At 40.3% G+C, this 22,572-nt stretch overlaps 1 protein-coding gene across 2 annotated transcripts; it reads right to left on the minus strand.

The window, feature by feature from the left end:
* Positions 1–1,291: 1,291 nt before the first annotated feature.
* LOC5577581 lies at positions 1,292–21,456 on the minus strand. 2 transcript variants are annotated; one of them, XM_001656522.2, is made up of 3 exons: positions 20,089–21,452; positions 19,705–20,025; positions 1,292–3,808 (listed from the first exon to the last, which is right to left on the minus strand). In XM_001656522.2, the coding sequence occupies exons 1-3, from the start codon at positions 20,747–20,749 to the stop codon at positions 3,360–3,362; spliced, it is 1,431 nt and encodes a 476-aa protein (XP_001656572.2). In that variant the 5' UTR covers positions 20,750–21,452; the 3' UTR covers positions 1,292–3,359. The 2 variants fall into 2 exon arrangements, with proteins under 2 accessions (XP_001656572.2, XP_021694029.1); XM_021838337.1 differs by having other exon boundaries at positions 19,705–21,456.
* Between the last annotated feature and the right edge of the window lie 1,116 nt (positions 21,457–22,572).

Below are 22,572 nucleotides of genomic sequence, written 5' to 3' on the forward strand. Positions count from 1 at the left end.
TATCAACTGCCGAAAGGGAAGATATGGTACTTTCATGATTTGTAAGAGTTGTCTGCGCCATTTTGCGCCGAAGCCAGTTATAGAGGCCTAAACTACCCCTTGAAAAAAGAGTAATTCATGAATAACTTTGTTACTTCAAAAGATAGGGTGATGATATGTTCAGCAAAAACACGGGTTTTTCTATGACAAACAACTTTGTAGAAAACACAAAAAATGTTAAAAATCTTGGAAAAAAGTTATGATAAAAAATATGATTTTTAGGGGTCATTCACATACAACGGCATATATCTCAAAAAGTATAAGAGATAGAAAAATTGTGTCTTCGACAAAGTTGTTTCAAATTGCCAATTCTACAACTTTGCCGAAGACACCATATGTCTATCTAAATGTTTTGAAAAAATAGTTTTTCTATCTCACTGCTAGGTGGATTGATCACAAAATTTTTTTCGTCAAAAGTTGCGCCTTAATATACCAAGAAACTTCTCCGAACAAACTATATCGCTAAAATCAACGGTTAGGGCGCTATTCAAAAAGCGCATGAAAACGAGGAATTAAAACACAGTGCCATGGCCTCCACAAGAAGCTGCGGTCAAAAAAGATTCACCCCCGCGCCAAATGTGTTATGTAAAACGCATCTAAGATCGGTAGCCCCCTCCCCTGGTATGAAACGTGGACGATGCTCCAGGAGGACCTGCAAGCACTTGGAGTCTTCAAAGGACGATCTATGGTGGTGTGCAGAAAAACGGTGTGTGGCGGCGAAGAATCAATCACCGAGCTCGCCTAACTCTACGACGAACCCATTATCCAGAAGGTGGCCAAAGCTTGAAGGATTCGCTTGACAGGGCATGTTGCAAGAATGCCAAACAACTGCCCTGTAAAAATGATATTCGGTTCGAATCCGGTCGGAACAAGAAGGCGTGAGGCGCAGCGAGCTAAATGGATTGACCTGGTGCACCAGGACTTGGGGTCGCAGTCGAGGATTGGGAGAAGCGGCCATAATCCGAGCGAATTGGCAAAACATTGTTGGCGAGATTTTATCAAGTTAATTGATGTACAATACTCCATAATTCGATATTGAAGGGACCATCGAGTTACAGAACAAAAAAACAACAGTTCCACTTCGATCCAAGGAACCGGTATCGAGATACGGAATATCGAGTAAGGGAGAGTTAACTATAGAATAATGTGCCATTGATGTTAATGAATGCCATTCCGTTTGTCTTATTGCAGTCACTCAGCTATCCAACAAGCTTTGTAATATCTCACCAACTACGCATTGAAACACGACCTGTTTTACTAATCATTAATATATTTTCTATGTTTATTTTTTCTCCAAACAACACTTAGGCTTAACATAGTTTTGCATTCCACCACATTATCCGTTTATATGCCTTCATTCTCTTAGTCATCATGCAAGGTTTAGCGCATAGATCATTCTATCTCGTCTCGGTACTACTTTTCCATCCATCCTTGCTTCTACTCTGCTCTAATATTAACTCCCCGGTAATGTTAATGTAGCTGTATAATGGTAATAATCATGCTTGTTCGATAGTATAGTAAAGTGTATAACAGAAGTAAGCGCTCGGTTTTACTCTTCTCGAAAATAGCAATTGATGTAGATAGTCAAATACACATCTGGTTGATTTTGTCGCAACACTTCTACCCGCAGTAATGGTTATTTTTTTTACGAAATAATAGAACTCTTAAGTCGAATATTTCACATTTTAGGTTTCGATTTCGTTTTCCAAATACCTAAATTTTCGGAGTAAGAAAACAATCTAAAACAAGCTTTTCACTACTTTTTAAATATTTCGTTTGTATTCTTTTTCGTCTAAGTTTTTTTTCCGAAAGTTGTAAAATTTTCGCCCTAAAAATATTGATAAATATCAATTATTCAGCGTCGTTTTCTAACGACTTACTGCGGTGTTGGCTCTCTTATTCTTAACTCTTACTAACCCTAGGTTTGTGTGTTTCGCAAGTTTACTTTTTGTCTCTGTTAATCACATTATGATTCCCAGTTTTGTTTTTTGTTGCTTCGGAGCGGCTCTCGCTGAAGCCGTGGGGATGAACTGGTTGTATAATAACGTTATAAGCCCTATTTTCAAAACGGGCAATAACTTCTTTTTTTCAAATCATTCATAGGCCCCCTGCACGAAAGGGCCAATGATAAGATCTCTCTATATCAAGAGGGCCGCATCAAATTTTCTCAGAATCAACAATCTAAGGATTGGTCCTTTCAAATTGTTACGCGACTCTGCTGTGCACAATTTAGCATCTCTAATATTAATGATCAATAACGGCGCCGGCCAAATTCTTACAGTCACTTGAGATGGAGAAGGAATGTTAGTGTGAAGTGATAATTGTTTTTAGAGACCGACAATACCTCTGCATCTCTACAATCACCACGGGAAAGGATTTTATTAGAAAAGATCTGGGCGTCACCTTTGGCCGGTGATGAGATCCATGGATAAAGAGGAAAAGTACGAATGTTACTTAAAACTAACTAGTTTTGAATTTTTGTCTCGCGGTAAAAAGATATTGGTAGAAAATTAAGAAAAAACTAAATGTGAGATACAAGAAATTTTCAAAAGCATATGACTCTACCCGACACTTAACGGATCAAACGGAGTATCAGCTGTCAATGAACGAGCATTCAAGTGTTCTCCGTAATGCCACATCCACTTTTCAATCACGCCGCTGATTCGGCTTCAGCGAGAACGAGGGCCACACTGCGGACAGTTATCGAATCCGATATATTTGGTATAAATTTTCAGTACGAAATTGTCCCCTTTTTGCGAAGTTGCGCAATGTGCCCCTCGCGGATGCTCCTCCTAACACTAAATCAAAAAAAAAAAAAAAATATCCCACTCTTACATATAGATCACGTAAAATGCGCTTCCCTTCTTCGACCATACGCCTTAACAGTTACAGTTGTATGTGTCGTATTAGTTCTCCTATAGTTAAGAAATCACATATTAATTTCATTTTTGTTTTGTCTCGTTTTTATTCGTCGCAAGAAAAATAAAAACTCAAAACTTTTATGGGGTTAACTTTTTTGTTGAAAACTTTTACGATTTTTATTGTATTTTTTCATTGTTCAAGTTCGGTTTAATATTTTATTTTTGACGCAAAATGTATATATTAAAGCATAAAACTATTTCTTCTGAGAATCATTTAAAATCAAGCAACTGATGAAAGTAGGAAAAAACTGGTTCTCAAATATTGAGAAATTACACTTAAGCTTACCTACAAAAAAATGACTATCATTGTGGTCGTTCCAAATACAACTAGAAGCGAAAAAAGAAGATCCTCGTTCAATCCGTAACAATCCTCCCTCCCCATCGGGGAGATTGAGCAGTTCAGTTCATCACCAGCGGCGGTGGAGGAGGGGAATTGATGCTCTGTCCGCTCAGCGGAGAAAGCGGTCCATTGTGGTCCTCGTCGCTCAGTTCTTCTTCATCATCGGCCAACAGATCCCCGTTCTGGTGGCAGCCGTTCGATTCCATCGGAACGACCGCTTCGTCCGATCCTTCCATGGCAACCACCAGTGGTTCCCGATCGCGGTCGTCATTGTCATCGTCGCTCATGCTGCTGGAACTGCCATCGTCGTCATCGTTGTCACTACTGCTGGAACTGGTCGAGGAGGAACTGTCCGATTCGCTGTCCTCGCTGCTCGTGCCATGGCAGGAGGAACTGTCCATCCGTTCGACCATCTGGGGCCCAGATACACCGCCGTAGCTGCGTGGCGATGATTTGGCCGACAGGACCATGCCGAGGCGCGATGCGTGCTCCAACTGGCGGCGGAGTTCTGTAATCAACAGAGACAGCATGTGAGAAAGGATCCAGTTTATTTTTATTACAAAATCATTTACGAGAAAATAACCATCATCGCTTTACAAATTTTCAAAACTAGTTTTTTTTGCTCAAATTCGAAGCAATGTTCATGAAAATCTATCATTGCATTACACGGGTCTACCACAAAAGGCCGAATCACATAAGGCCGAAAGCACAAAAGGCCGAATCATACAAAAGGCCGAATCACAGAAGGCCGAATCACGAAAGGCCGAATCACGAAAGGCCGAATCATAAAAGGCCGAAACATTAAAATAAATTTTAGGGAAAGTCTCATTTTTCTACAATATTATGGACATTTTTACAGTAGGGTAAGCGGGACAAGATGCATAAGTAACATTACTAGCTGAATCAGAGTATATGGTTAGTGGTTTTTGGGTGTGTCAGCTGGTCTATTCTTAGCTGACACACCCAAAAATAAGTTCTATAATTGGAGCTTAAATAGTCGTGCTGTTGTATTTTGTACAACATAAGTGTAAAAACCTGGCGAAACCTGTTCGATTTTGGCAACATGCAAAAATTTTCATGTTACCTAAATTGAACCATTCCAAAATTTAATGGTTATTTTTATTAAAACTTGTATCGATGTATTGAATTTACCTATTTTATATATGGTAAGCCTTAAGAAGGCCCACAGAATCATTGAGATTGACAGGATTTGTGACTGACCATGATCCATTTTTGTGTACATGGATTTCCGTGTTGCCAAATTCAAACCGAGTCAAAATCGAACAGGCACTGTACGACGAAAAGTATTCTTAGTAAACTTAGTATTCTTATGATCACTTAAGGTGATTATAAAACGAAGCCAAACTTTGAATTTTCAAGTGCACAAGACTGGAGAATCTGACAAGAGTTCGCGTTGAAAATCAATCAAATTGCTTGCTTGCAGGTAGTGACAAATGGGATAAATTTTGCGGAGCGCTATTTGATTCACAAGTCTTGTGCTCTTGAAAATTTAAGGTGTGGCTTCGTTCTATAATCACCTTAAGCACTTGTTATACCCTATCGCAGCAATCATTCTCCTGCTTGTTGCGTAAAAGACTATGTTGGCATTATACCGGGCAAACGGAAAAACATCCTCTGTTTGCATTATACCGGGCAATCGCCTGGATTTACTATTTGCATGACACCGAATAGATGCTATACACAACTTTCGGATATCGGAGACTTCGGCGGCCTTCTGCCGCCTCAGTTCTGCTTACTGACATGACTGCATTTAACGAAGCATGGATTTGTTCTTTTCATATCCAAGCTTTATTCTTTAGGTTTGTAACTCTAATTCGGCCTTCTGTGATTCGGCTTTTTGTGATTCGGCCTTCCGTGATTCGGTCTTCTGTGATTCGGCCTTTTGTGATTCGGCCTTCTGTGCATTCGGCCTTTTGTGGTAGGCTAGAATGTATTCGGCCTTTTGTGATAATCCCGCATTACACTTGCTATCTTAAATGCAATGATAGATTTTAATGAGAATTTCTTTAAATTTGAACGAAAAAACTGGTTTTCATTTTTGATGATTGCTGATGATTGGAGGATGGATTTTTGAGCCTTAATTACTGTATACCAAATTTGTGTTCTTTTGTGTTAGCAAAATAGTAGGGTACGCAACAAGTTGCAGAATCATTTTTTTACAGAAAAAGCAAGTTCTGGAACGAGTTGTGTACAAGATTTTTTCAGGGTATAAGAAATCATATCGAGAATCTAGATGTGTTCACCGTTATTTTGAGATTCGTGAAAAATCGAATGGTTCATTACGCAATCCAAAATAGTTGCGTAATAAGGTACCGCGGGGCAAGTGAGAATACGGGGTAAGTGGGGCGTTTCGTCATAGCTCAACTAGGAAAAGTTTTTCATGGGGGTATTCTTCTAGAAAGTTGAAGATACAATGACAAGGAATGTATTTAGTACTAAACATATTGTTATTTTTATTACCATGTGGTTCATGTAACAGTTGTCAGTTCAGCGCCATTTTCAACTTGCATGACAAATTGTGACACGTTCCACGTCTTGCATTGACTCGCAAAAAATAAATGTGTTTTAAATCGAATTTCCATCAGTATGCTATAATTTTGAGTATTATTACAAGCTGCTAACGATAAACCAGTATTTTGTTTTCATTTCATATGAAATTTTCGATGGTCTATCTTACCCCAGAATATATTTGTACCTGGGGTAAGTGGGACCTATCAAAACAAAAACCAGAATCAAAACTTTTCGTACACGTTTCATACATTCTCCTAGAGAGTAGCACTAAAACATTCAAACAAATGATTTTTATCAAAAAAGATCAACCTCAAATAACGTAATTGCATAGGAGGGAGAAGAAAAGTGTTATTATTCCTTATTTTTAAATTTATTTTTTATTTTTGAAATACGACTTCAAAATTGAACAAACACACAGCTGAAATTTGAAATGCATCATGAGAACGATTACTTTTCTATTTTATTTGAACTTTATTTGTTATTTCTACCAAATTAAGTAGAGAGAGAAAACAATTCCACCCCATAAGGTGGTTTTCTGCCATGCATATAAATAATAACAAAATATATTTATAATTTCGTCAATAATTGATTGTTTATGTTCTACATTTTAATTAACAACTTATAAATGATATATTTTGAACATGTTTAATACCTTTTTACGCTTTTATTGAGGAATTTTCAGTTAATTTTAAATGTGAGGTGACATACTATTAAATAAAGGGTTTCTTCCTAAAACGTAACGTATTTTATGGTTGATCCCTTATGTACATCAAATATGTACTTAAAATTAAAAATCTATGAATTATCAATCCTATTATTGTAATGGTTGACTTACTGATGTGGATTGACGCATGAAACTGGATGTGTCCCACTTGCCCCGCTTAGCGAGGCAAGTGGGACCATTGGCTTATTCTAAAACTTTCTTCCAAGGTTTTCACAATTTCGAAATTATTCGATTAGTTTCATGCACACACCAGCAAATATGTTGCCAAAACGTGATTGTGTTGTTGGATTTGAAAAATATTGACATTTGAAAATTTTATTGAACAATTTGTTTGAACTATCGTTTTTTTCGTTCCCACTTGCCCCGCGGTACCTTATGTCTTTTTGCAATTTCTCATCGTAATAGGCTGTTTTTCATCACGTCAATCTGTCATGAAACAGCCTACTTTCCTGCACTGCAGTATGCAGTGCGGGAATAATAATTACGCAACTGAAACCAGTGCTACAATGATTCATTACGCAACGCTTTCTCATTACGCAACTGTTTTGAGTTGCGTAATGAACCATAACACAACTTTTTTTTAGAAATTGTAAATTAATGGTGAATGCATTCCGATATAATTTCTGATACTCCGATATACTACTGATATTACTACTATACTATACTACTGATATTCTGATAGTGGTCTTCTACGAAATTGCAAAAATGTTGTACGTAACTCGTTGCAGAACTCGATTTTTACAGCACTCGTCGTAATTCAAGACCAACAATTGAAAAGGCCTCAAGTCCAAAATGTAAACAAATCGGTTTTCTGCTGATTTCAGTGTATAAGAGCCTATTCTTACTAAAACATACAATAGTCATTCAAAAATATACATAAAAGTTGAAAAAATAACATTTTTCTAAAAGGCCCCATCTCATTTTCCGCTAACCAGGATATTCATCGCAAATGCGGCCTTTTCTCAAAAAGGCCTCATTTCTATATCTGACGAAAACCGAGTTGAGGCCTGTTAAACAAACATCAAAATTGCAATGTAGATTGCGAAAAACGTTCCAAATTCACTAAGTATATGCAGGTTATACTACGGAACGACTGCTCCTTGTATTATTTTACACAGTGGTTGTCTAAACAACGAACATTAGAGTTTTCAAATTTCCCGGGATTTGATTTCCCGGGAAATGGGAAATAAATTTGCCATTTCCCGGGAAATCCCGGGATCCCGGGAAATTTTCAAAAACGTGAAAATAAAGCAAATTTGATGATTTATTTTAATTATTCGTATTTTTGTTATATGTTTGTTTTTTTTTATACCAGTAAACTTGTATGGTACCTACATTCTCTTTTTGTAAGTAATTTATTTATGTTTCTCAAAAAATCTATTGATTTCGTTGTGTACGCTTGGCTTCAGAACAACACAAATTATGATATTGAGTCCATGTGGAGATCATTCTTGACAAATCGTATGAAGTTCAAATAATATGTACAGCACGGACTTGATTATCCGGGATTCGATTATCCGGAGTTTGTTCTTTGATATTCTTGTTTTTGAGATTTTATGCATAAATTTGAGATAATTTGGGATTGCAATATACAATATTTTGCAGCTTCGGATGTAGGTAAAAAAGGGGTTTGAAGAAGAGGTTTTTTGTATACCGGTCAAAACAATTTCTTCCCAAGACCCCTAATGTTCCTAGAAATAACTTCTGGCTACGCTACTGCACTGTATAAATAACACAACCAAAATAGATAATATTTAAGTTCTTTTAAAGCAGATTTTAATTTTTTTTTTTTAGTGATTCGATTATTAGGAAGATTTGATTACCCGGAGTGAAAAATAAATCGATACAACGGATAATCGAGTCCGACTTGCACCAACATTAATTCGAACCTTTCAAGCACTAGAATAAAAACCAACTAGAGTCTAACGATTGAAAATGTTACGGTTAAATCCATGAAAACATTATAATCGTTCTCAATTCATGGATGATCCCACGAAAAATCCAGTAATTTGTATAGCATATAATCTATTTTGGAAAAATAAAATAACATATCGTCAAAGAGCTATCCATTTTATCAACAACTATTTGATTACAAATAAACAACAAGTCAATATCGACGTATAACTAGTGATCTAGTAAGGTCATTGGTTAGAATGATATGAAAAATAAATTATACGATAGTTTTGGTTTTAAAATTGATGATCTATCCTTTTTTAATAGAAATACCCGGGAAATATAGAAATCCCGGGAAAACGGGAATCCCGGGAAACAGGAAATCATTTTCCGGGAAACGGGAATCCCGGGAAATCTCATTTCCCGGGAAATGTTCCCGGGATTGAAAACTCTAACGAACATTATCAAGTTTTCCGTCGGGTTCCGGTAGACTGATGTATTTTGTATCATACTACCAAATAATACCTGTGTCAGCCTGTCTGTACTTCACAACTTATCAACAAAAACACGATTTGGTTTCAATTGCATGAAAAATAATGTTCAATTGCAATATTATTTCAATTGAACCAATATTTCCATACATTTTCTCGACGACAAACTCGCGTACCACATATATAATGTTCATGGATGACGAAGGGTTCAATCAATCACACATTTATACGACCGCACGAATCTTCTCTTGCTGTAGGGATCTCCATGTACTTTACTTCACCACTTAACACTCTTCTACACTTCAAATTTCTTATTTCATCATCAATTTTGAATGATTTTCAAAAGGCCACATCAGAAGATGATGAAAAAACAAGCCACAACTAGAAGGCCTCAACACATTTTAGAGTAAACAAAGGCGTCAACTCACAGGCCTCATCAGCGTCGGCCGGCGTCTATGGGCACATATGAAAAGGGCTGCACAGCTTTTGGTAAAATAAAAGCCTCATTTCCTTTGATTCGTTTTTTTAGCAGGATTTTTTGCTAAAATAATAGTAATGAATATTCATAGCTATAAATCAGTTTATCCATCGACTTTCTGTACAATAAAATAACATACAATGCTTAAATTCATAATTTAAATTTGATTTATTGTTTGACAAAACAAGATTGTATTTTTCTCATTGTTTACTTTTTGGAGATGAGGCCTTTTGAATTGTTAGTCTTGAATTATCCTCCTCCAGTGATTTCTTCTGGAGTACTTCCACGAATGCTATCAGCGAGTTTTCAATGAATGCTTAGAAGATTTTCTTTAGAATGTTGTCCATACAAGTCTAGAGCACTCCAACGCGCCAAACCAATTTATTCTAGAGTTTTTGAAAAACAAACATGCAGTAATTTTTACAGATATAACCCTGAACACAAATCCTATCGATTATTCCAAGATTTTCTTCAGATGTTTTTCCATGATATCTTCACCAATTTCCAGTTGTTACTTCTAGAAGATTTCCCACAGATCCTCCAGGAGTTCCACAAAGGTTTATTTCAGAGTTTAAAAAAAAACCGTTTCGACATTCATCCAAGTAAACCCAAGTAATTCCTACTCCATTTTTTTTTTAATTTATTCCAGGCATTTTAATAAAGATTCTTTTTCAAAATTCTTTCAAGATTACTCTTAGGAATTACCCCAAAAACCCTTCGGGGATTGTTCGATAAAATCTATTTTATTTCAAGAACTCCTCGAATTATTTGACCATTTTCTTCTTACTCTTCTTGGCATTAACGTGGTTCCCACTGGGACAGACCCGGCTACTCAGCGTAGGGTTGTTAAGAGCACTTCCACAGTTATTAACTGAAGGCTTCCTTTGCCAAAGTTGCCATTTTCGTACTCGTATATCGTGTGGCAGGTACGATGATACTTTATGCCCAGACACCTTCAGCATGGCTTTGCTTTGTAGCCGCGGACTCTAACCACTCGGCTAAGGAAGGCCCTGACCTTTGATTTCTCATTATGCTCCTCCAGAAATTTCTCACGGCACTTCTCCAACATTTTATCAAATTATTATTGCAACGATTCAAACATTTCTCTAATAATTTTTCGAACAAAATTTCCAAATCTCCAGGGATTTTTCTAAACTTTTTTATTCAAGGTGTGGTTCCACATTAAGTTGTGGACTACTTATTACAATTACAGTTATTGCTCCGATCATTCAAAAATATGTTTTCTGGAATTTATTCAAAACGTCTTGTAGGAAATTATTCAGAGATTTTTAGAACACATACAAGTCACTCAAATTTCTTCCGAAATTGCTTGCGGATTTTCAATAATTTTGTCCAAAACAATCTGAAAAATGTCATTGACATTTCCCTGGATGAATGACTGGAAAAATTCTCAAAACAAATTCCAAAACGTCTGTACAACTTAGGACTCGAACTCTTATGTCGTAGTTCTTGTTAGATTCAATCTTGTAATCATAGTTCAGGTATGGTCTCATTTTGTTTTTTTGTTTATGCAAGGAGACTAAAGTTTTTATTTCCATGATCAGCTCCTTGCTACCAGCCGGCTTAGGTTAAGTTGCTTTTGCTTCTGCAAACCTGGAGCGTCTGTACTCCATGTTAGGAGCGGCTCACAACAGCGTCTGTTCCCCATGTCAGGGGCGGCTGATCATCGTCCGAGTGCCAGAAAAGGACTCTAAGCTAAACTGCGCACTATGGCCCTCCGAACGTTTAGGGGGAATGGTCCTCCGGAAATCTAGGGGGTTGGTGTCAGGCCCTGCAAGCCAACCGTAAAACACATCAGCACAGGAACGTCAACGAGAGGATACGGACCGGAACAATCGGCAAAGACCACAGCGACGAAAATGGACTAGCGATTGGAAACTCGGTACGTGGAACTGCAAATCTCTCAACTTCATTGGAAGTACTCGCATACTCTCCGATGTACTGAAGACCCGCGGTTTCGACATCGTAGCGCTGCAGGAGGTGTGCTGGACAGGAGCATTGATGCGAACGTTTAGAGATAATCATACCATCTACCAGAGCTGCGGCAACACACGTGAGCTGGGAACAGCTTTCATAGTGATGGGTGATATGCAAAGGCGCGTGATCGGGTGGTGGCCGATCAATGAACGAATGTGCAAATTAAGAATCAAAGGCCGATTCTTTAACTTCAGCATAATCAACGTGCATAGCCCACACTCCAGAAGCACTGATGATGCCAAGGACGCATTTTACGCGCAGCTCGAACGCGAGTACGACCGCTGCCCAAGCCACGACGTCAAGATCATCATAGGAGATTTGAACGCTCAGGTTGGCCAGGAGGAGGAGTTCAGACCGACGATTGGAAAGTTCAGCGCCCACCGGCTGACGAACGAGAACGGCCTACGACTGATAGATTTTGCCGCCTCCAAGAACATGGCCATTTGTAGCATCTATTTCCAGCACAGCCTCCCGTATCGGTACACCTGGAGATTACCTCAGCAGACAGAATCGCAAATCGACCACGTTTTGATCGATGGACGGCACTTCTCCGACATAACCGACGTCAGAACCTATCGTGGCGCTAACATTGACTCCGACCACTACCTGGTGATGGTGAAACTGCGCCCAAAACTATCCGTCATCAATGATGTACGATACCGACGCCCGCCCCGGTACAATCTCGAGCGACTGAAACAACCGGATATCGCCAATGCGTACGCGCAGCATCTTAAGGCAGCGTTGCCGAATGAGGGCGAGCTCGATAGGGCCCCTCTTGACGACTGCTGGAGGACAGTCAAAGCAGTAATTAACGACGCTGCCGAAAGCATTGTCGGATATGTGGAACGGAGCTCAAGAAACGATTGATTCGACGAGGAGTGCCAGGAGGTTTTAGAGGAGAAGAATGCAGCACGGGCTGCAATGTTGCAGCATGGTACGCGGCAAAATGTGGAACGATACAGACTGAAGCGGAAACAGCAAACCCGCCTATTCTGGGACAAAAAGCGCCGCCTGGAAGAGGTGGAATGCCAAGAGATGGAGTTGCTGTACCGTTCTCAAGAAACGCGGAAGTTCTATCAGAAGCTCAACACATCCCGCAAAGGCTTCGTGCCGCGAGCCGAGATGTGCCGGGATAAGGATGGGAGCATCTTGACGGACGGTTGCGAGGTGATCGAGAGGTGGAAGCAGCACTACGATGAACACCTGAATGGCACAGAGAACACAGGCACAGAACTTAACAGCGGACAGTGGAAACTAACCAGCTCCCACGATGGGGGAAGTTAAGGATGCCATTCAACAGCTCAAGAACAACAAAGCCGCTGGCAAGGATGGTATCGGAGCCGAACTCATCAAGATGGGCCCGGACAGGTTGGCCGCTTGTCTGCATCGGCTGATAGTCAGAATCTGGGAAACGGAACAGCTACCGGAGGAGTGGAAGCAAGGCGTTATATGTCCTATCTACAAAAAGGGCGACAAACTGAAGTGTGAAAATTATCGTGCAATCACCATCCTAAACGCCGCCTACAAAGTGCTATCCCAGATTCTTTTCCGTCGTCTATCATGCGGTAAATCCTCCAGAAATGCCGTGAGTACCAGGTCCCTACACACCATTTGTTCATCGATTTCAAGGCGGCATACGATAGTATCGACCAAGATTATTATAATGACAGGTTTACCGATCTTAGCAGTCAGTGGGTGCGCGGTGTGATTAGCTGCGGGGAAGGCGGAAGTGACAGCTGGCGAGTTGGCTAACTGGCGGATTTGTGTACTCAACCGTTTCTATGAGGTTGTTAGGGAATGTTTATTGCAACAAACATAAACACAGTGAAATGAAAATTTTCTCCAGCATTTTGTCGCGAATAAAATTTTCGTCTTTAATGTAGTATTCCGGTGTTTTGTGTCGAAGAAAAACAGATTATTTGAAAAATTGGTTTACAATTGCATGTAATGCATGTAAATGTGGAAATTTCGAATAGTGCAGCGGGTGAGAGCCACTCACCACCGATGGTCTACCGATGAAAGAGAGGATGCGCCACGGTGTCGCCGTCTGACGATGTCGGTTCTTGTAACTTTATCTCGTAAGTTAAGTCATTCGCAGGGATTGAATCCTGAGAAAATTGAGAGAATCGCTCACGTATCGCTCTCTGTAACTATCATAACATGCTGCACATTATGAGAGACTGTTTATCGTATGCTGCTACAACTTTGATCAGATTGGGGGGATAGTTGTGTATGATAAAACCCCTCTAAAAATGCTCCAAGCCTGGGGGACACTATTGCTATTGGAAGTTCGTGGATTGTTTATCGTGCCAGTAAAGAAAAATACCTATCCCCAACGGTAAACAAGCGAGTAAAATGGGTTTTATCATTGCTCTCTCTTTGGGGCTCTCGCTTGCTGCTTCCATTTATCAGACTTGTTACACCTTGCGATAAAATGACGATCGTGGACCGCAACAGATGGGATGTTTTTCTTTGCTTGCTTTGATCGTGCTTCATACTCAAATGAGAGCGAATTCTGCAAAGCCTGGTCATTCTACTATCAGTGCATTACACAGTGAAGTAAATTCAGATACTTTGCCGCGTATACCACAAGATGTGGCTGTAAAAAAAACATTCTATACCTACTTTGTCACGCCATGCATCTGATATCCATACAACCAAAACAAACTCGCCAGCTGTCACTTGGCATTTCAAAATGGCGGAATGGGAAATCTGACACATTGGGCTACCTCTCTTCTAGATACCTTGGTATCGACCGCGTAGAGCTATGGAAAATCATGGACGAGAACAGCTTTCCCGGGAAACTCACAAGATTGATCAGAGCAACGATGGACGGTGTGCAAAACTGCGTGAAAATCTCGGGCGAACACTCCAGTTCGTTCGAGTCTCGGCGGGGACTACGACAGGGCGACGAACTTTCGTACCTGTTGTTCAATATTGCGCTTGAAGGTGTCATGCGGAGAGCCGGACTTAACAGTCGAGGCACGATTTACACGAGATCCGGACAATTTGTTTGCTTCGTGGACGACATGGATATTATTGGGAGAAAATTTGGTTGGCGGAACTGAGCGCGACAGGGCTCGCCTAGGAAGCAGTGTTACGATAGGCGGGGATACCTTCGAGGTGGTGGACGAGTTCGTCTACCTCGGATCCTTGTTGACGGCTGAAAACAATGTTAGTCGGGAAATACGAAGGCGCATCATCAGCGGAAGTCGTGCCTACTATGGGCTCCAGAAGAAACTGCGGTCAAGAAAGATTCATCCCCGTACCAAATGCACGATGTACAAAATGCTCATAAGACCGGTAGTCCTCTATGGGCATAAGACGTGGACTATGCTCGAGGAGGACTTGCAAGCCCTTGGGGTTTTCGAACGCCGAGTGCTAAGGACGATCTTCGGTGGCGTGCAGGAGAACGGCGTGTGGCGGCGAAGGATGAACCACGAGCTCGCTCAACTCTACGGCGAACCCAGTATCGTGAAGGTAGCTAAAGCTGGAAGGATACGCTGGGCAGGGCATGTTGCAAGAATGCCGGACAACAACCCTGTAAAGATGGTGTTCGCTACGAATCCGGTCGGAACTAGAAGGCGTGGGGCGCAGCGAGCTAGGTGGATTGACCAGGTGCACCAGGACCTGGAGAGCGTGGGTCACAGTCGAGGATGGAGAGAAGCGGCCATGAACCGAGTGAATTGGTGAAATATTGTTGGCGAGGCTTTATCAAGATAATTGATGTGAAGCCAAATAAGTAAGTAAGTTGTAGTGTTGAAGTCACTTTAATGTCACTATTTTGATCATTTTGGTCTCTAAAGTCACTATTATTTTGCTATCTGACCACTACCAGCTCTGAAAAAAAGTTTACAAAAAATAAATCGAAAGATTAGAAGTTGAAATACCTTGTAGCTTGAAAACAGGGGACAAAATAAAAGTCAAACGTATTATAGCATACATAGGCTCATTAGTAGGGGCCTTCTTTAGCCGAGTGCTTAGAGTCCGCGGCTACAAAGCAAAGTCATGCTGAAGGTGTCTGGGTTGGATTCCCGGTCGGTCCAGGATCTTTTCGTAATGGCAATTTCCTTGACTTCTCTGGGTTTAACAGATCGCAGTACACTTTTCACAGCATTTTAGATTTTGATCTATTACTGCATGTGTCATCAAATTTTGGACAACAGCAAGGAACATGAGGTCTTCACACTTAAATTATTTCACCGACCTCAGTAAAATTTTTCGCCGAGAACCCAACAGCTGAGAATTCGGTAATTTTCAACGCCGAATTTCGGTACTTATTTTACCGAGATTTCGGCAATCCGAATTTTTTGCCGAGATCTCGGCGAACGTTACCGAGATTCGGCAAACGTTTACCGAGATCTCGGTAAGTTTTACCGAGAATCGTCAAATTATTACCGAGATATCAGCTGTTGGGTTCTCGGCGAAACCGTTTAAGTGTGTTTATTTCGTCTTTGATTTCACAACTGATGAAAATCCTCGTGTGAAACACTTTGATCGAACGATCAGCCTTTAGTGTAAGTTCTAAAATTCATCATGAACTATTTCGGCCAGAAACTTATATTAGATAAACTAAAGCAAAATTACTGTGTTCTAGTGCACTTTCCAATTACAGAATTGAACATATTTATACTTTTATGGAAAAATATCAGCTCGTTTGTTTGAATTGGAACAACACTAGAGCATGCAAACGTTAAGCATTTTGTATGGAAATCGATATGTGCTACTATTATTCACAGTGTTATGTCTTTTTATCTGTGCCAATGCATTTCCCACTCGTCCCACATTTCCCCTTAAGCTAATGTTGTGTGCAGGGGAAAACAATATTCCAGAATTAACGAAACTAGGCTAAACTTTGAACATAGAAAAAGTTGACACGGCATAGCATAAACGTATCGCTTTCATGGTGAAAAAATATACTTTGCCTTGAATTGAAGAACCAAAGTCGCCGGTGGGTTGCTTTGCTAGCGGCAAACGTTTACCGGAGAGAAGCGGAACGATGAAAAGCGACGAGGAAAAACTCACCACCCACCGCGGCAGCCCACTCACTTTGCTTTGGAAAACAACAAGCATGCTCTTCTTCAGGGTGTCGACTCAATTTTGAAAATAAAATTCCCTGACTTTCCCTGACCTTCCAGTCATTTTCCAGAAAAGTTCCAGACCACTGAGTTTGGTAATTTGAACCGAAATAAGTACGATTTTTACAAGAAGATACATATTCGTTATGTTATAGGTCGTATGAATAAACTGATCAAAGGCTTTTACTTTATTGAGATATATGTGACCAGGTGACATTCATGAACGTTTATTCAAGTTGATATGATAAAACTGAACAATTGAGAATCTATTTACTTTTCAAACTTGAAGATCCGTATGAACAAAGATGTTCTCGGCTAGTGAACTACCTCAGACCTAATTTAAAATTTTAGGCATGAACGAAAATTTTGTACTCCTTCCTGATTATAACTTTTTTATACAAGAGGCAACACTATTACGATCATCCACCATACTTTTTTTTAGTGGAAGAAAGCTATCCAAAAATTTGGCTATTTCTTTTTCCAGGCAAAATTCCAGCCATTGCCATCCACTTTCATGGAGAATTGCTTCAAGGAATTCCACATAGATTGCTCAGAAATTCTTCTTGAAATTCCTAAGATATTTTTCCAGATATTCCTTCAATACTTCTCAATGAACTCTTGAAAGATTTCCTGCAAAAGCTCCTCATCTTCAAGATTCTCTAAAAATTGTTAAAGAATTTCTTTCAGTCTTAAATATTTCTAAAAATAGCATTTAGATTTCCTAGAACTATTTCAGGAATGCTTATAAACATATTTTTCAGGATAACATAAATCTTTTCCAAATTGTTTTCACTTTTTTTTTCTTAGAATATCTTTGATAATTCTTCACGTTGATTCGTTACAGGAATTTTTTTTAGTTAATATTTTAGGATTTCCATATGAATTACCCCTAGCTTTTCTCCCCTGAAAAACTATCTAAATATTCTTCACGGAATGCATTCAGGGCTTGAACAATGCGCTAATTAGAAGGTTTCTAATGATTCTCTTGTATTTTTCGTACCTTCAGCAATGCTCCGAGGAACTCTTCTAAGAATTCATCTATGAGTATCTCTAAGTAATATCACAAATTGTCAATAGCAGGGTTGGGAAAAATTCTGAAATTCACTCTACAGTGGCCAAACAAAGCCAATCACAGTCAGCGAAGCCAGTCAAACTCACGTCTATCGCTGCTGTAGGCAAAAAGCCTTGAAAATTGCAAAAAAAAAAACCGTTGCTAAGGGCGACCCAAAATAACTGTAGAAAAATGTTCTATTTTCCGCTGCATTTCCCGCATTTAGAGCCTTCAATGACACTAACGTTTTAGAAAATTCATGCATCCAACATAGACTACTTGATGAGATTCACGTGTTTGAACTACTGTACTGAGAAGAGCCACGTGATTTTCGCGAAATTTAAGCCTACTACTATTATCATTCCCAGCACTGGTCAATAGATTATCAAGATTATTTCAAATTCCTGAAATTCCTGAAATTTCTTTCAATGATTTTCTGGATTACTAAAAATAATCGAGGAACTTTGAGAATCATCCTCAGAATTTCTGGAGAATTTTCTGGGTCTTGATTCCTTAGTCGAGTGGTTAGATTGCACGGCTACAAAGCAAAGCTATGCTGAAGGTGTATTGATTTAGCATGATCAATTACTTTGCAGACAATAAACTCGTTTGATGTTGAAGTATTGCTATTTTTTCCCTGACCTCAAGTGATATTCCCTGATTTTCCCTGACTTTCCAGGTCAAAAATAAATTCCCTGACATTCCCTGACTTTCCAGGTTTTTCCAGGTAGTCGACACCCTGTTCTTGCGCACTCACCTCTCACATGTGCAGTGGCAAGAGGCAACCGCATGCTCACGTGCTTCGGCACAGAGAGGCTGGGGTCTGATGATCAGTAGCGAAAATTAACCGGTTTGCAAAGAACTTGACCCTTTAAGGCCGCACGGGACGTCATCATAATCACCCTATTCATTTAAAGAAGCAAATCTAAAGAACCACTCCATATATCGATGCGAAAAATGTATCACTATGATTCTATACATGTAGTGCACAACCTAACACATTTTCAGCTTCATCATTTCACTAAAACTCGAGATTTGCTTTCGCAAAGTTTTGATGATAATTGTTAGAGTGAGACAAAAGATAGGGAAAATAACACGGTCTCCCGTGTCCCCTTAATACCCAATAAGAATTAAAATACGTATCTTTTTCTTTTGACGTTAACTACGTCTTACGGCAATATACTGGGTGTCAATTGAAAATCTAAAATGTTGCAACCGTCACGAAATTATGTAAGATTTTGAATACCAATAATTCAACCATTTACCGGTAGATTTTCAATATTTTCCCACCAACCGGTCGGAAATTTATACAACATTTTACTCAAATTAAGAAAACTTTTGATTTTTGACGATAGACTGTCGAAAATTGTGAAAATGTCGACCCCTTTCTTACGCAACCAAACACGTGGGTTGGGAAGCACACTATAGAAGCAGACCAATTTCTGCTTCTTCGCTCATTCTTCTTTTGACGTTAACTATGTCTTACGGCGACACCCAGTATTGTCAAGGGTTTATTCACAAATTTCATAACGCCAAAAATGGCCATTTTCGACACCCACCCACCCCCTCGTAACGCTTTTTGTATGCATATTTTCCAAATTTTGTATGATCCGTAACATCATGAGGACACCCACCCACCCCCTCCAGCGTTATGAAATTTATGAATGGGCCCCAATTGAAAATCTATAATGTTGCGACCGTTATGATATTATGTTAGAGTTTGAACTAAAGGAAGACTGCAACTGACAATCGACTAAAATTCAAATGCAGAAAATCACTTGGCGTAGTTAGCGTCATGCGGTCGTGTCTTGTACACAACCCCCTCTGATTTTTTCAATAAATAATAATAAATATAATAAATAATAAATACATCAAAAACTATGGCCCTTTTTTCTATGTTTGTCCGGAAAGATCGAAGGTACATAACAATGTTTTATGTGTGAAGTTTTGGAAAATATGGTATTGTTTCAATGAAATCTATTGAATTTAAAAAAAATATTTATTATCAGGGATTCCAACCATAGTAACATAGAAAACTGTTTTCATGAAGAGCTAAAGGTCACTCTACTATCTACCACACTCGCCATTTAGGCCATTTCACCCGGCCGTCCCCACTAATTCATCTATTTATAACGTTCGTCCATATCGTTCACACTTACCGAGGTTCTCTGCGGTGAGCTCCCGAATCCTATCCTCCAGCCTTCTTCGATCGGTCGCTGCAGCAACGGGCGCCGCTAACGCCACGCCTCCCTCGATTGCATCTTTGGTCGTCATCGTTGCATTATTCACAGCACTTTCGTTTTCCTCCCTGATTGAGAGCGATTTGACGGCGTTGTAGCGCCGCATGACTTGCTCATAGTTGGCCTCCAGCTGCAAGTACTCCTGTATCAGCTGGCTCTTGCTGAGCCCTTCCAGCCGTTCCGAGCGCGCGTCTTCGTACACGCTGGAGAACTCCTTGGTCAGGAATTCCTCTTCGTCCTCTGGTAGTGAGTAGAAATAATTTTCTTCTGAATCTATAGAAAAACTTGAATCACGGGTTCTACCTGAGGGAGTTAGGACGTGGGGCATGTGGTCTTCCATCAGGAAGCGATTGGTGTTGTATGGCACTAGCGGTGGTTGATCGGACAAGATGAACGGATCCTTCGTAGTGATGATACCAGCACTTCTAGTGGTCAGTCCCCCCAAGGATACCTTAACGCGACGTTTATTGGCCGCCGTCGACCGGAGCATCGGTACATGGTACTTCCATTGGGATTTGGAATAAGGTCGCGCACTAGATGACCGTTTACCACGCTTGGTCTTGCCACGGCGGGTTTTGCGTTTGCTGTTGTTTTTGTCGCTTCCATCGCTACCTTGTTCCGTCATCGTTGTTCTCCTGCCGCCACCTCTGCCACTGCCGGGGGACATTGCCGCCAACCCATCGTCGATTCCGGCAGTGGAAGAAGCCGCGAAATTCCCACTAGCCGAATCGTTCTCATCCACACTCATCGTAGCAGTCGCTGCCGTGTTCGTTCGGGTTTCACCCGAAGTGTTGTTAGTTCGTTCGGGCGCCACATCGAGCGCTGCTGCTGCTGTTCCGATCATTTCGCTCTCGACAGCAGTAGCAGGCTTTGCTCCGCTCATGCACTGCACTGAAGCGACGTCATTTTGCTTCGCGTGCAAAATTTTCCTATCCTCCCCGTTTTCAACGTCCTTTGCCGACATTTTGATTCTTAATATTCCAAATCCACCCTCAATCGCACACTCAAAATCTACACCAATTTGGGTCTATAGTATGGGCCGAAAATTGCTCACTCGTTCCAATTCAGACATAAATTTTGCATTTGTCGCCATTTCACACTCTGTACAGCCAAGGATAGTACCAACTGTGGCCGGTAGTGGCGCTTCTTACCACCAGCGACCAAGTGAAAAACCTCCCACCAGGGTTGAATTCACAAGATGTTTATGATTTTCCAACTTTCTACAACGAATATCGTAATCAGATTCTTTCACAACAATCCCCCACCATTCACTGGTAATCCAAATCAATCAACCAAACACACATCCGTAGATCGCCTCCCCTCGGAAACTACAACACTGGTTTCGCACTCTTATCCAAAAGCCGATCCAACGAAGCAGGCACTGAATAAATCACGCTCTTCTTGTTGCTGTTATTCCTCTGGGTCTTCTTCTTGTTCGCACACAACGTTTCTGCTTCAGCTCTAGCGCTCCCGCTTGCTGCGATGTCGTCTTTTGGGTTTCAATCGCACACACACGAATGTTGCTCTCTGCTAGCTTGGTCAAAATGATTCCACTTCAAAGATTGTTGCCACTGGCATGCTCTCGCTTGGATCCGTCGAAACGAAATGTGTTGATGAAGCAAGCGACGATTCGGCGTACCCTCTGCTCTGGCTGCTGATGGTTTTGCTTTGCCGAGCGCGAGCGGCTCCGTAATCGGGTCCTCGGGACTTGGCTAAGCAGGGGGTGGGTGGCTTGTGCTTGTGTGGTTTGTCGGCTCGCACTCTCTCGGCTCGGCTCGCTCCTCGGCCGAGCGTGCTCTCGTTCGGTGCACATTGTGTACTTTGACAAAATAACTGGTAAGATGTTCCAGAGGTGTATGATCTGCAAAGATCATTATAAGGTATTTTAGACGTTCTCCGATCTTCTCTTCTATCATCGAACACGGTATTTTATGTTTTCAATCCGCAACGAAATCTCATATCGCTCCTATCGAATAATTGGTGATTTAACGCAAAGCTAAAATGCGAAGATGGCGCTGTCCTAGAACGGTGATTAGCGCATCCTAGTCGAAGTGACTTGTGATAACTTTGGAAGAAAAATAACCACAATCATTTAACTGATAAAAAGTTTAAATGCCAACTTAGTCTTGAAAGGGAGAGTTGTCGTAGATCGCAAACAAGTAATAAGACTTGTTACCAGCTTGGTGGTCAAATAACGAATGAATACATTTATTTGCTATGCCTATATTTATTCTAAATTAATGACAGCTCTCTGATGGTTTTTCGCCTACTCGATAGTGCTCCTCCAGTCTAGCCTACTTGATTAATCTTCAACACTTAGCACAGGAAAGCGCAAATATTCAAATAACTTCACATTTAATCTCATGCAGGGTGCATGATCTCGACTCATACAATAAGTTAAGAGATATTTGGGTTTATTTTACGAGTGGCGTGGGGTAAGAATTGTCAGTCTCGTATAGCGAGGTGACAATTCTCAACTCGAATGAAGTGTCTCTCCAGGAGTACATATTGCATTTATCAGATCGGTTTGTGAAATTGTCGCTTAGATTTTCCGTTCGCTGTGATTGGTACAGGTATGTTTCGTTTTTATCAACACGATGGGCAATTTTCAGTTGACAAAAACGGAACCGTGACAAAAACGGAATCATTTTCTTATACAAAACATTTTACAAATTTGAGAAGAAAATTGCAGTTTTATCAGGATAATACACATTTTCATCATATTAATGCATAGCATTGATGTATAGGAGCTGTGAGGAGCATTTAGTTTGTTCATTCTTCCAGGTT

Source organism: Aedes aegypti, chromosome 1, assembly GCF_002204515.2.
Source record: "Aedes aegypti strain LVP_AGWG chromosome 1, AaegL5.0 Primary Assembly, whole genome shotgun sequence".
Classification (NCBI taxonomy): Eukaryota; Metazoa; Arthropoda; class Insecta; order Diptera; family Culicidae; genus Aedes; species Aedes aegypti.